A 12,205-nucleotide genomic window follows, 5' to 3' on the forward strand; every position below is an offset into this window, starting at 1 on the left:
GTTTTCAACACTGAAGTAAAACTTCTTTGTTTTAAAGGGCTTCATTGAAAGGTGACCCAACCATTCTGAGGTAGTTACTCTGGTGTTTTATTATAGGTTTATGTTATTTTATCTTTTTTTTGGTGTCATATTGTTTACTGCTTTCGTATTTTAAAATGTAAGTTATATGCAGATGTATATAAGTACATAAAATATTGAAAATTGTGTAGTTGGGTGTTTTGTTTTGTTTTTATCTATCCTGAGCTTGGGTTAGACAGGTTATTTATCTAAATGAATTAGCCAACAAATGCAACAGCATCAACAATTATTGGTTGATGAAGCTGCCACCTTCATAGCATTGGGCAATGTTTCTAATGCCTCTCGTATTCTCCTTGTGTTCCAGAACTCTGTATTGTGTAAACGAGCTGATGGACGAAGATGAGAAGGACAGGGCAAAGAGGTATGGATATGTTGTTGTTGTTTAGTCTTTTAGTCGTGTCCGACTCTTCGTGACCCCATGGACCATAGCACGCCAGGCACTCCTGTCTTGCACTGCCTCCCACAGTTTGGTCAAACTCACGTTGGTAGCTTCGAGAACACTGTCCAACCATCTCGTCCTCTTTCGTCCCCTTCTCCTAGTGCCCTCAATCTTTCCCAACATCAGGGTCTTTTCCAAGGATTCTTCTCTTCTCATGAGGAGGCCAAAGTCTCCTCCAGCACCATAATTCAAAAGCATCAATTCTTCGGCGATCAGCCTTCTTTATGGTCCAGCTCTCACTTCCATACATCACTACTGGGAAAACCATAGCTTTAACTATACGGACCTTTGTCGGCAAGGTGATGTCTCTGCTTTTTAAGATGCTGTCTAGGTTTGTCATTGCTTTTCTCTCAAGAAGCAGGCGTCTTTTAATTTCGTGACTGCTGTCACCATCTGCAGTGATCAAGGAGCCCAAGAAAGTAAAATCTCTCACTGCCTCCATTTCTTCCCCTTCTATTTGCCAGGAGGTGATGGGACCAGTGGCCATGATCTTGGTTTTTTTTGATGTTGAGCTTCAGACCATATTTTGCGCTCTCCTCTTTCACCCTCATTAAAAGGTTCTTTAATTCCTCCTCACTTTCTGCCATCAAGGTATGGATATAGGTGCATGTGATTCTCCAAGCTCACCTGTCCTTATTTGAAAATGCAACAACAGTTAACTAGGCCACTTCTGATAACAATGACTCAAAACTTGAAGACCCAAAATGAAGGGTCGTTTCTCACTCTTGTTTACCGATTTGTGTACTGTGCAAGATAGCATCCGTTTTCATCACGACTAACAAGGGTGAAATGATCAAAATTATCAAAGTTTATTAAAGGATAAAACTATCAAAGTTAATTTGCCCCCAAAGTTGCTACATGCATCTTTTTGATGTTTTAGAAGCAGTGGGTGAATAACTGAAATGTGGATCCATGTCATAATTATTCCACCCACACTTTCCCCTAGAATTTGGTGCTGCTGGAATCAGGACACTGGGCTGGAAATAACTTTTTCCTAAGGATGTAAGATCTTCACAATCCTGTTGGGTTCATGCAAGCACAATTGGCCAACATTGTGTTTCCAACAGGGGCAAAACCAAATGCCTGCACTAGGCTTCCCCCTGACATTTAATATCCAGCTGTGCTGTGGCTAAGGTCAAGTATAGTATCTGTTCTTACCAGTTTAAAAAAGGAGGCACTGTTTAGCATTTATTTTATATTAGGTTCCTGGAGATTGCACCTGTAGACTTCCTCCCAAATGCAGGGAGCTGCCTCCCAAAGTGGTTTACAAACTGTACACCCAACACATACACAATGAAATATAATATTAAAACCATTTCAAATATCAAAACAGTGTTAAAAGCCAACATAAACCATACAATAATACTTACCAGCATAGATCTTATATTCCAGAGCCAGAGAACAGTATCGTATATATGTAACTCAATCACAGGTTGCTTCCAGATGACCTGTTTCTTGAGCACTTATCCTGATTTGTTTTCACAAAGTTTGCAGGGAGGTTGGATGATACCAACTACTGATTCTTACTTATTTTAAGGGAGGTCATGTTGCATCAAGCAATTGTTACTTCATTTTCCCATCTGTTTCCTTATTGCAAAAAAACTCACTTTTGGTGGGGGGGGGAGTGGGTTTCCGCAGAAGAATGATGAACCAACTTCAATTGAACAACCTGAATAGGCCAGTATCTAATTGAATCCCACCTAAAAATAACCGTAGTCTGGAATCTAGCTGTGAAAGGCTTTGGTAAGAAAACTTTATGGCTGCTTTTAAGAATGTTGAAATGAACACGACCTAAACCTCGATTTCACAGTTCTTGCATTATCCCTTCATTATTTCCAATGCACTTTTGTGTTTCGATTGACTAGGGCATCGCGCAACAAGTCAGAAAAGAAAAGAAGAGACCAATTCAACGTCCTTATTAAGGAACTATGTACCATGCTGCATGGCCATGGGCATCCACTCAAGATGGACAAATCCACAATACTGCAGAGGACCATCGACTTCTTACAAAAACAGAAAGGTACCTGAACTGCCTGCGGACTCCTTTTCTCTGCCTCCCTTCTTAGTAGTGCCGTTGCTGTTTTCACTGTTACTGAAGTATATTGCACTACAGAAATCTTAAAATGTGTATCACAAGCTTTAAAAGGTGTGCAATGCCTTGCCGTGACCCAGTTAGCCTCTTTTTAAAGAGCACAAACAAACAGGATACAGTATATAATCTCTAGTTCAGGGAAAGAGGGAAGAGGGCATGTATTCCCAAGGCAAATATATTTTATAATAAGCTTTTGAAACGACAAGGATGTGACTCTTAAAATGGTCAGGCATAAAAAAGGGAGAGCCTTGAGCTTTTAAAATAAATACTTTAAAAAGTGCTGCATGAGTACTTATGCAAATAAACACTCAACCTTTGCATTTTGTATTAAAAACTTTAAAACCCTTGTATGAACACATGGAGCTGCCTTATGCTGATTCCTAGCCCTTTATGCCTATTCTGTTTGGCAGAGACAAGTATTCCAAAACATGTTGCCCTCCATATGTTTGGACTTCCACTCCCATCATTCCTGACAATTGGCTATGCTGTCTGGGGCCGATAGGAGCTGTAGTCCAAAACCTTTGGCAGGCTTCAGATTGGTGAAGCCTCAGACAGAGCCTACAAAGCCTCAGTCAGAGGTCTTACAGAACATCTGTTATGTGGTCTTTCTTAACTGGAAATGTCCAGGACTGAACCTGGGGCCTTCTACATGCAACTCCTTAGAAACTGTTTCAAAGCTATAAGGGCATTGAAGAGAGGGAGATTATTTTATTGTCAAAAATGTCATGCAACCAGTGCTTTTTTTCTAAAAAAATGTTTAGGGGTACTCTCATTTTCCTACTCATATTGAAATACTGCCCCTCAATGAGGCCAAACCTAGATTCACAAAATGTTTAGGGGTATGCGTACCCCTGCACCCTCCCCCCAGAAAAAAAAGCACTGCCTGCAACTTAAGAGGTTTCTGGACTGGGAATCATGGACACCAGTAAGACATGAACATGATTGAGGATTGAGTATATTTATGGGTTGTGCATTCAAATGCATGTTTGTCTCAGCGGTCTTATGCATTTGGTCTCATGCCAACTAAAACTGGATTTGGGCCATGCATTATCTGCGTTCTCCTGTTTCCTAGTTAGATCAATAATTATTTCTAGTCATTAGAGATGATTGTCAGGTTTTTCCTTCACTGTTTTGTCTATAGTTAGATTATCTTCTAGTACAGGGCTGAAGGGGTGAAACATAATATGTCTAATTTTCTGATATTTCTCACTTTAAATGGGCTTCATATTTCACAGTGTTTGATACTCAAAATCACAACTTGCCTCCCCTCCTGCTTGCTTTCTCTTTTAGAAATCACAGCACAGACTGAGGCCTGTGAGATCAGGCAAGACTGGAAACCTTCATTTCTTAGCAACGAGGAGTTCACTCAGTTGATGTTAGAGGTAAGATAGAATTCAAATCGTACAGAATATGGGGGTGGGGTTGCTGATGTTCAGTGCTCTTTGTCACCAAGTCAATAACCTGCTGTCCTTCTGAAAGGTGCTAGAAAAACCACACCCAGCGTAATACGGAATGTCATCTGCCAACAGCTTTATATGTGTGACAGTCTGGCTGTGAATGTCACTTTTCACAAACAACTTGGCTGGCGATATGAAGAATTAAGACTTGAAGCACCTTTCTGGTTTCCAAAGCCTGACATCCAGTTGTTTTCGCAGTGAATAAAATGGCTAACAGCCCCTCTGCAGTTTGTTTAATCATATATTCCCAACTATTTGCCATGTTTACTGTGGGAATTGGGAAGTTCATAAACTTTACACTTGAACCACCCTAACTATGGATATATTTGGACATTCACCAAATGATTTTTTTACGTGTTCTGTGAATCATCCTATTTGGGTTTTCCTTCTCAATCAGGCTTAGTGGGAAATAAGCATTCTGCACATTTTTATATATAAGAGTCCATCTATCTGCCTACCAACTTACCAACCCGTCTTGTTTTTAATTATTTGTTAAAGCAAGGTTTCCCATTGTTTTCAGACAGTTCTCTGCTTTTGTTTTTCCTACTAATGTTTAAGGGTATGCACTGCCCTAGAATTGCAGTGTCTTGATTATTTCCATCTCATAGAGATGTGATGACTCACCTTCTTTGGAAAAGGAGGTATGTTTATCTCCATCTGCAAATGCCTCTTGATGAACGAGTCAGTCCGTTGCAGTTCAATCAAAACAGGCTCCTGCCTGAGAAGAGACAAACTCTTTGCAGACTTCATTTACAGATAGAGGACTATTTAATGAACTTTCTCTGTGCTGAGATCCATCTCACCCTTTACTTTTGACATTATTTTAATGATTTCCCCATGAATGTGAAGGAGCAGAATAAATTGGGGAGTGGGAAGGAAGGGTACTGGACCCCCCTGCCGCCGCCCAAGCTGCGTGTCTTGGCTCCCTGCTGACCTGACAACAACAACACAGTTGTGATCTCAAGAACATGTTGCCATGTATGCAGCAATCATCAAAACTCCAAGTCTTTTACTGCACTGACATAAATAAGAAACATTGACTAGGGAAAGAAATAATGGAATGGAATGAATTAAGTCAGAATACAGGAAACAGAAAACTTTTGCTGCTGTGGACTCCCAGGTCTTTCTGTGTTGCTGTTTCAAATAATATGGCTGGGACTTTTCCATGTGGCTTGTGAAAACCTAGTGTTTTTTAATTTTTAAAATACAGTGATGTTCTGGGGAAAACAGATACATGGATGAAGGTAAAACAGAGCAAAGGTTATTGAGTTCACTAAAGTTCTCACCAAATAGCCTCTGAAGTAGTTCAGGAATAAACTGCTGAAGGGCAGTTACTATCCCACCTGAACTCTCTATCTGCCTTCATGGCTTTGATTCTAAAATGACAAGTGGCACTGAAGAATGCTCCTTAATGGCAACACTTACCTGAGATTAACCACTGAGCTCAATGGGACTTGCTTCGAAATATGCCGAAGCATTCTGAGTTTGGAGTTTGTACTGCCCTCCCTAATGATTGTTCAAAAATGGCATAGCATAATCAGTCTCCCTCAACCCGGTGCTCTCTAGATGTTGCTGAACTACAACTCCCATCACCTCTGCCCATTGACCATGCCGGATGGGACTATAAAGGGAGTTATAGTCCAAAAAATCTGGAGGGCAGCCATTGGGGAATGCTAGCATGGACTGTAATGTTATGTACACAATGTATGTTTCTCCAAAAATCTAATTATACTCATTTCCCTAAGGTGTGGGGGACACATGATGCCACGCAGTGTATAGGTGTGCATCATATTGGGTAATTATTGTGGAACGGTGTGTTAGGGAAACCTAACAATAATGTATTACTTCGTATTACAGAAGTTCACTCAATGTTAAAATTATCCTAACATTACCTGGAATTTTAAAAAAATTACTTAAAAGCTCAGAATTTGGTGTCATTAAAAAATTGTTTATTTTCATTTTCAACCATATATATATATATATTTAATTAGATTGCAGTCAACTTAGCCCCATAGATTTCATTGGGAATTATGTCTGAATAGATCTGTTTAGGATTGTAAGTGTGCTTGAAATAATGTGTACTCAAACTGTGCAGTTGTTTGCATATCCCTATGCACACAGTGAGGGACGCGGGTGGTGCTGTGGTCCAAACCACTGAGCCTTTGTGCTTGCCAATCAAAAGGTCAGCAGTTTGAATCCCCGCGACGGGGTGAGATCCCGTTGCTCAGTTCCTGCTCCTGCCAATCTAGCAGTTCGAAAGCACGCCAAAAGTGCAAGTAGATTAATAGGTACCGCTCGGGCGGGAAGGTAAATGGCGTTTTTGTGCGCTGCTCTGGTGTCGGTGTTCCAAAGTGGCTTCCGAGGTGGCTTAGCCATGCTGGCCACATGACATGGAAAAACTGTCTGCGGAGCAGACAAACACCGGCTCCCTCGGCCAGTAAAGCGAGATGAGTGCCGGAACCCAGAGTTGTTCATGACTGGACTTAACTGTCAGGGGTCCCTTTACCTATGCACACAATAGCCTTTACTCCCAAGAATGTGTAAATAAGATTGCAGCAATTATCACGAGGACTTACCTCTGAGTAAATGTACATAGGACCAAGCTGCATAGGTGCAGTATTATACGTACTTGCTAGTCTTCCATTGAAGACTTACTTTTAAATAAATGTACTCATGAAACTTTTTGAAATCAGTACACAGGTGGTTTTGAATGACATTTAAAATACCTCATGTTAAAGGAACAGAACCATTTAATTGCTAGCAGGGCCTCTTTGTAAAAGGTACATATTGTCACATATTGTGGAGTTGCCCCACAGTTTTACCTTTCTGGAACAATGCTTTTCATGTAATGAGGGGCGGGGATCACAGATCAAAGTGTTGTTTTAATTGCATCTTTAGCTTTATTATATACTAGCTGTTCCATGCCACGCATTACTGTGGCCCCGCCCCCATTCCCCAGCACATCCCTGTGAGTGTCTCGACCCCCCTTCCTGTACCCCCTCCACCCCACCCCTTGATTCATCCCTGTGACTCCCTCCACCCCCTACCTGCACCCCCCCGGTTCATCCCTGTGACTCCTGGCGGGGTCTGGTCTACCTTTGATGGGGTGGTGGGGTTGTCGGGGTGGCCCGGTCTGTTTGGTGGTAGGGGAGGAGGCGGGTATCCCGTCCTCCGTTTTGAAAACGGTGGGGTCTGTGTTGGGGTCTGGCCTGGCTCCCGGGGTGGTTACGGCGGTGCTGTGGGTCAGATTCATCCAGGCTGCCCCTCGCTTTGAGGAGGATTCGGCGTGGTTGTTGTGGCGGCAAGGGCTACAGAGAGGTCTGCCTCCCTGGGAGGTCTAGGTCTCAGGCGGCGGCATGGCCTGTGGAGTGGCCTGGCTCCCTGGATGGTGCTGGTCTCCTGGGGTGGCGAGGGATGGGGAATGGCCTGCTCTCGGGGTGGGCGTGGTCTCCGGGGTGGGCTGGGTCCCAGGGCGGTGGGGGTCGATGGGGAGTGGGTGGGATTGTGGGAGTATTTATTTTGTATGTTTGTTTGATGTCCACTGGAAGGCACAATTTTATTTTACAGAAATCCAGGTTTTTACCTGCCCTAGGTGTGTCCAATGTAAGTGCATGGAAACTCCCGCAGCCGCGTGTGACGTGGCCAAATTTGAGCACGATCGGGCAAGCGGTTTAGGAGAAAAGTGTGCTTTAACAAACATGGATCTTCTACATTTATAGATAGATGATAGATAGATAGATAGATAGATAGATAGATAGATAGATAGATAGATAGATACTAAGAACAGCATGATAAACCCAGATTTAAAGATCATATTAGTTATATATTACTGACTGTTAGTGACATTTATCTATAAGCATATATAAATGGTTTTCTAAATTATAGTTTATTGAACTAGCATAAAAGGGGACACAAAAACTACAGTTAGATAAAGGACAAATAAGACAGTATAACTGTTATTTTTAATGGAAACAAGGCAGAAACCAGAAGACCACTGACAGTATGTATATGTAGAAATGACTGAAATCCCTACAATCCCACAATAAATCAAAATTAGCTTTTGAAAAAGATCTCGAAGTACTTAGAAGACCCTGTCGGGGGGGGGGTGGATCCATGAATAAAGCAATATATAAATAAAATGTTTATGGCAGCAGTAGATAACTTGGGAAGAGAATTGCAAAATAAAAATGACAATTGCATTTGTTTCTAATTTATATATTTTGATTATTATATTATTATTTAAAAAATCCATACCCAAATAAATCATATTCAGAGCAGACCTATTTAAATAAATGGATTTAAATTACTTATGTTCATTGATTCCAATTAGTCTGCTTTGAATAAAACTAATGTTGAATGTCACTCAATAATATTATTTCTCTCACACACAGGATGGAAGCAGGGTTTTTTATCTAAATTATTCCTTCTTTTTCCATATAGGCATTAGATGGTTTTCTCATTGCACTTACCACTGATGGGATTATTATTTATGTATCTGATAGTGTCTCTTCTCTTCTTGGGCATTTACCGGTAAGTTCTCACAACATAATGTCTGAAAATCTTACTATTTTCCTTACAAATGTCAGTATGGATGAAATGCGACAACCATGCATGCAAAGTAATTTTTCAGAGACTTGGATTAAGTTTAATACAACTGTTCTTGCCCCTAAGTAGATATATTTGGATGTTGCTGTCTTTTCTAACCCATGGTTGTCTAGAGGCATGACAAAAACTTGCACACAAAAACTTGTTTGGTCAGAAATTGCAGGGGATAATAATGGGTTCTTATCGCATATTGTCTTTAAGTCTGTAGAAAACTCTCATCCTCATCCCAATACGTACAGTGATGTTCTGAGATTCTGCACGTAGAATGGCCATAGTGTGATCTAGGGATTGACAAATTGATTAATTTTGGTCTCTCTTGGTCTCTCATTTCCCCATTCTTAAGTACACTTTGCCTGAATTCCTCATGAGGAATGTGCATTGTTTTTTCTTAAAAGTCCACATGACAGTTTCTGTGCATTTTCAGGTACATTCCCTCACATTGGTACATTAGGCAAAATTGGTATCTTTTAGGACGTTTATTTACACATATATGCTGGACCCAGGTGGCGCTGTGGTTAAACCACTGAGCCTAGGGCTTGCTGATCAGAAGGTCAGCGGTTCGAATCCCTGTGACGGGGTGAGCTCCCGTTGCTCGGTCCCAGCTCCTGCCAACCTAGCAGTTCGAAAGCACATTAAAGTGCAAGTAGATAAATAGGAACCGCTACAGCGGGAAGGTAAACGGCGTTTCCATGTGCTGCTCTGGTTTGCCAGAAGCGGCTTTGTCATGCTGGCCACATGACCGGAAGCTATACGCCGGCTCCCTCGGCCAATAATGCGAGATGAGCGCGCAACCCCAGAGTCGGTCACGACTGGACCTAATGGTCAGGGGTCCCTTTACCTTTACTTTACACATATATACAACCTGACCCTATGGTAGAAGAGTTCATAGCATTGACGCCCCAAGATGGTGTCATTTCTCCCATAGCCAGCAGAAATCAGCCTTGGCTCTGGCCCTCTCTCCAGCTTGCCGCCTTTTCCAAACTGCAACCTTTTCCCTCCAGGTCACATCCCAGCCAACTCTGGCTTTGTCTTCTAACTCAGAGCCAGAAGAGGGTCCTCACCCACTTGCCATTAGGCACAGAGCCCCTCTCCATAGTTTTCTTAATAAGCCTTTTCTTAATAAGCCTTTCCTTTATTTTTTTAACATTTTCCTTCACCAAAACCTGACTCCCACTGGATGCAGGAATTCAGGGGAGTCTGGTACCCACAAGCTCATAAAATGGGTTGTAAAACATAAATGATATAAAATATCTGGAGCATGTAAACTATGCCTATAATAAGAAATACATGATACTTTAAAATATGGAAGTTAAGAGGGAGTTGAAGAAAAATAACCAGATTAAAAATTGTAATATATGGGAACAGCAGCTAGACAGGGTAGGTTTAACCAGGAGAGGCTTCCTTTTGTTTTGTTTATTGCTGCCAGAAAGAGAAATCTAGCTACAGTCTCCGTTAATTGTTTGAACCTGCCAAAAGGTAGTCCAGATACCAGAAGTTAGCGTCTAAAATGCCCATCAGATATGATAGTAATGCAAGATACTCCTTGGAGAGAGTGATCATGTGCTTGATGCCACCTCTCTTAAGTAGGCGTTATGTTTGTTTTTCTCTTTCCCTGAGTGTATGGGAGACATTTCTCTAATTAACTGTGCTGTAGAGACTATTCTCTTTTCCATAAGGAGTGCAGATGGCTTGGCTATCTTTTGCGGCTTTGGGCACAACTGTCTGTTTTCTATGGGTGCTTTTTAAGGCCATCACATTAACATCATCATCATTAACATTGTGCAGCCAAAGGCCCACCCCCCCCTTATTTTTTGCTGGTGATATTCAATTGGGTTCTTCTTTGCCTCCTTGTTCTGTTTGCCTTAGAACAGCTTTCCCTCACTATCGGCAGAGAGACACAGGGTGAATGCAGAGTCAAAATGCAGTCGGCACATTCTAACTTGCCCTTTTCATCTCTGGCCTACCAACTTCCACGCTTCTTGTGTTCTGTTCTGTTCTACCCTGTGCTGAAGCTTTTTCTACCGTGGTTCAGTTGACAGAACATTGGCTTGAAATAGATCTGGTTCTTGGCTGAGTGACACAAATTTTTCTAGGGTTCCCCCCCCCTCCTTTAAAGCGTTCTCACTTCACTCTTAAGTCAAAAAAAGGCTCCAAGAGAGGATTATAGATCCGTAAAAACAAGACAGACCCCTCTTCTCTGGCTTAACAGTCTAAAATTCACAACACCAAAGGAAAAAAGGGATGTGGATGCACTGCTTAAAGTTGCAGCTATATCACCAGCCATTTAGGATGGAAACTGGTCTGGCAGCTTGATGGAATAGCTGCTGCTAGGTGACAACTGAGGAACAGCCAAAGAAACTTGGTCTCTCAGCAGAGTGGATAGCATTTCCTCTGCTTTATTTCTCCCCTTCTGCTTTGCAGCCTGATGGAATGGTGCAACTATCGTGGATAGTTGAGTGAGAGCCAAAGGCACCTGGTCTCTCAAGAGCCAGTTGAATAGTTCTGCTTCCTTTTTATCCAGCCTCTTGCTAGATATTCTTGGGCAGGTTACTCTTCCCCAAGGTTATAATCAACAGGTCATAAGCCTTGCATGGACTGTACTGACTGTGTCTCAAGTGAGTGAATGCTGCTCCATACAAACAATTCTCCTAAGAGTGAAAGATAGAAATTGGGATGTATTGCGTAGCCTTTCCCCTAACATACTGTTTTCGAAAATGTGGGAATGTCCCCCCGCCCAATGGTAGAGACATTATTCCATTATGCACTTTGTTGGCATCGGTCTGTCTCTAGAAAAAATGGAGTGTACCTCTGGAGGCAAAGTCAAACTGCTGGAGAATCACAGCACCCCCTGTGGCTGCAGAGACCAGTTAACTTATAACTGCTGCCTCTGATGCTGTTTTTGCTGTGTTAGCAGCACTGAAGTGACCTCCACAGGGCAAAAGCCTGCGCAGTGCTCATGGAGGCCCTAGTCTGCCTTGATGTGCTTCAAAGGAAATCAGAACAATATATTTGGTACCAGCTTGGCTGCAGGGGTTGCTGGAAGGAGGCGTGCAAGATGACATCAAATAACATCACCTTGACAATGGTTTACCACCTCAGGTGCTGTTCATGAGCATTCAGCCTCAGTTTTCCATATGCAAATTGGCAATAGTAGTACCCCAAGTAAGTTGTTGAGGATGATAGGAAAAAAGAATGCAATGTGGTTGTTGGGACACTATTAGGCTTAAAGCCCTTTCCCTACGTACTCACTATGTACGCAAACAAGACTTATTGGCACAGAGGTTATAGCATGCAAAAACTGTTATTGTAGTAATTAATAACCATCCCCTGTCTTCTAAACCTTTTTCAAAAGACTTGTGTGTACATGTCTGCCTTTGAACCAGCTCGTGTGTGTGTGTGTGTGTGTGTGTGTGTGTGTGTGCCCATCATCTCCATGCAGCATCATTTGATGGCTTGCATATGTGAACACACACCAGAGATCTAACAACACCAGCAAATCATTTATGTCACTTGATGTCAACACAAATCCGAATT

The 12,205-nt window shown here is 42.0% G+C and overlaps 1 protein-coding gene across 5 annotated transcripts in view; it reads left to right on the forward strand.

The window, feature by feature from the left end:
- LOC118084042 (circadian locomoter output cycles protein kaput) overlaps positions 1-12,205 on the forward strand; it is a 96,750-nt gene that overhangs the window by 51,506 nt on the left and 33,039 nt on the right. For all 5 annotated transcript variants that reach the window (XM_088664478.1, XM_035113275.3, XM_088664475.1 and 2 more), the window contains exons 2-5: positions 383-439; positions 2,383-2,537; positions 3,900-3,991; positions 8,507-8,596. In XM_088664478.1, the coding sequence (XP_088520604.1) occupies positions 408-439; positions 2,383-2,537; positions 3,900-3,991; positions 8,507-8,596 (369 nt within the window). In that variant the 5' untranslated portion in view covers positions 383-407. The remainder of the gene's footprint in view (positions 1-382; positions 440-2,382; positions 2,538-3,899; positions 3,992-8,506; positions 8,597-12,205) is intronic.

The sequence above is a fragment of the Zootoca vivipara genome, chromosome Z2 (genome assembly GCF_965207765.1).
Source record: "Zootoca vivipara chromosome Z2, rZooViv2.hap1.1, whole genome shotgun sequence".
NCBI lineage: Eukaryota > Metazoa > Chordata > Lepidosauria > Squamata > Lacertidae > Zootoca > Zootoca vivipara.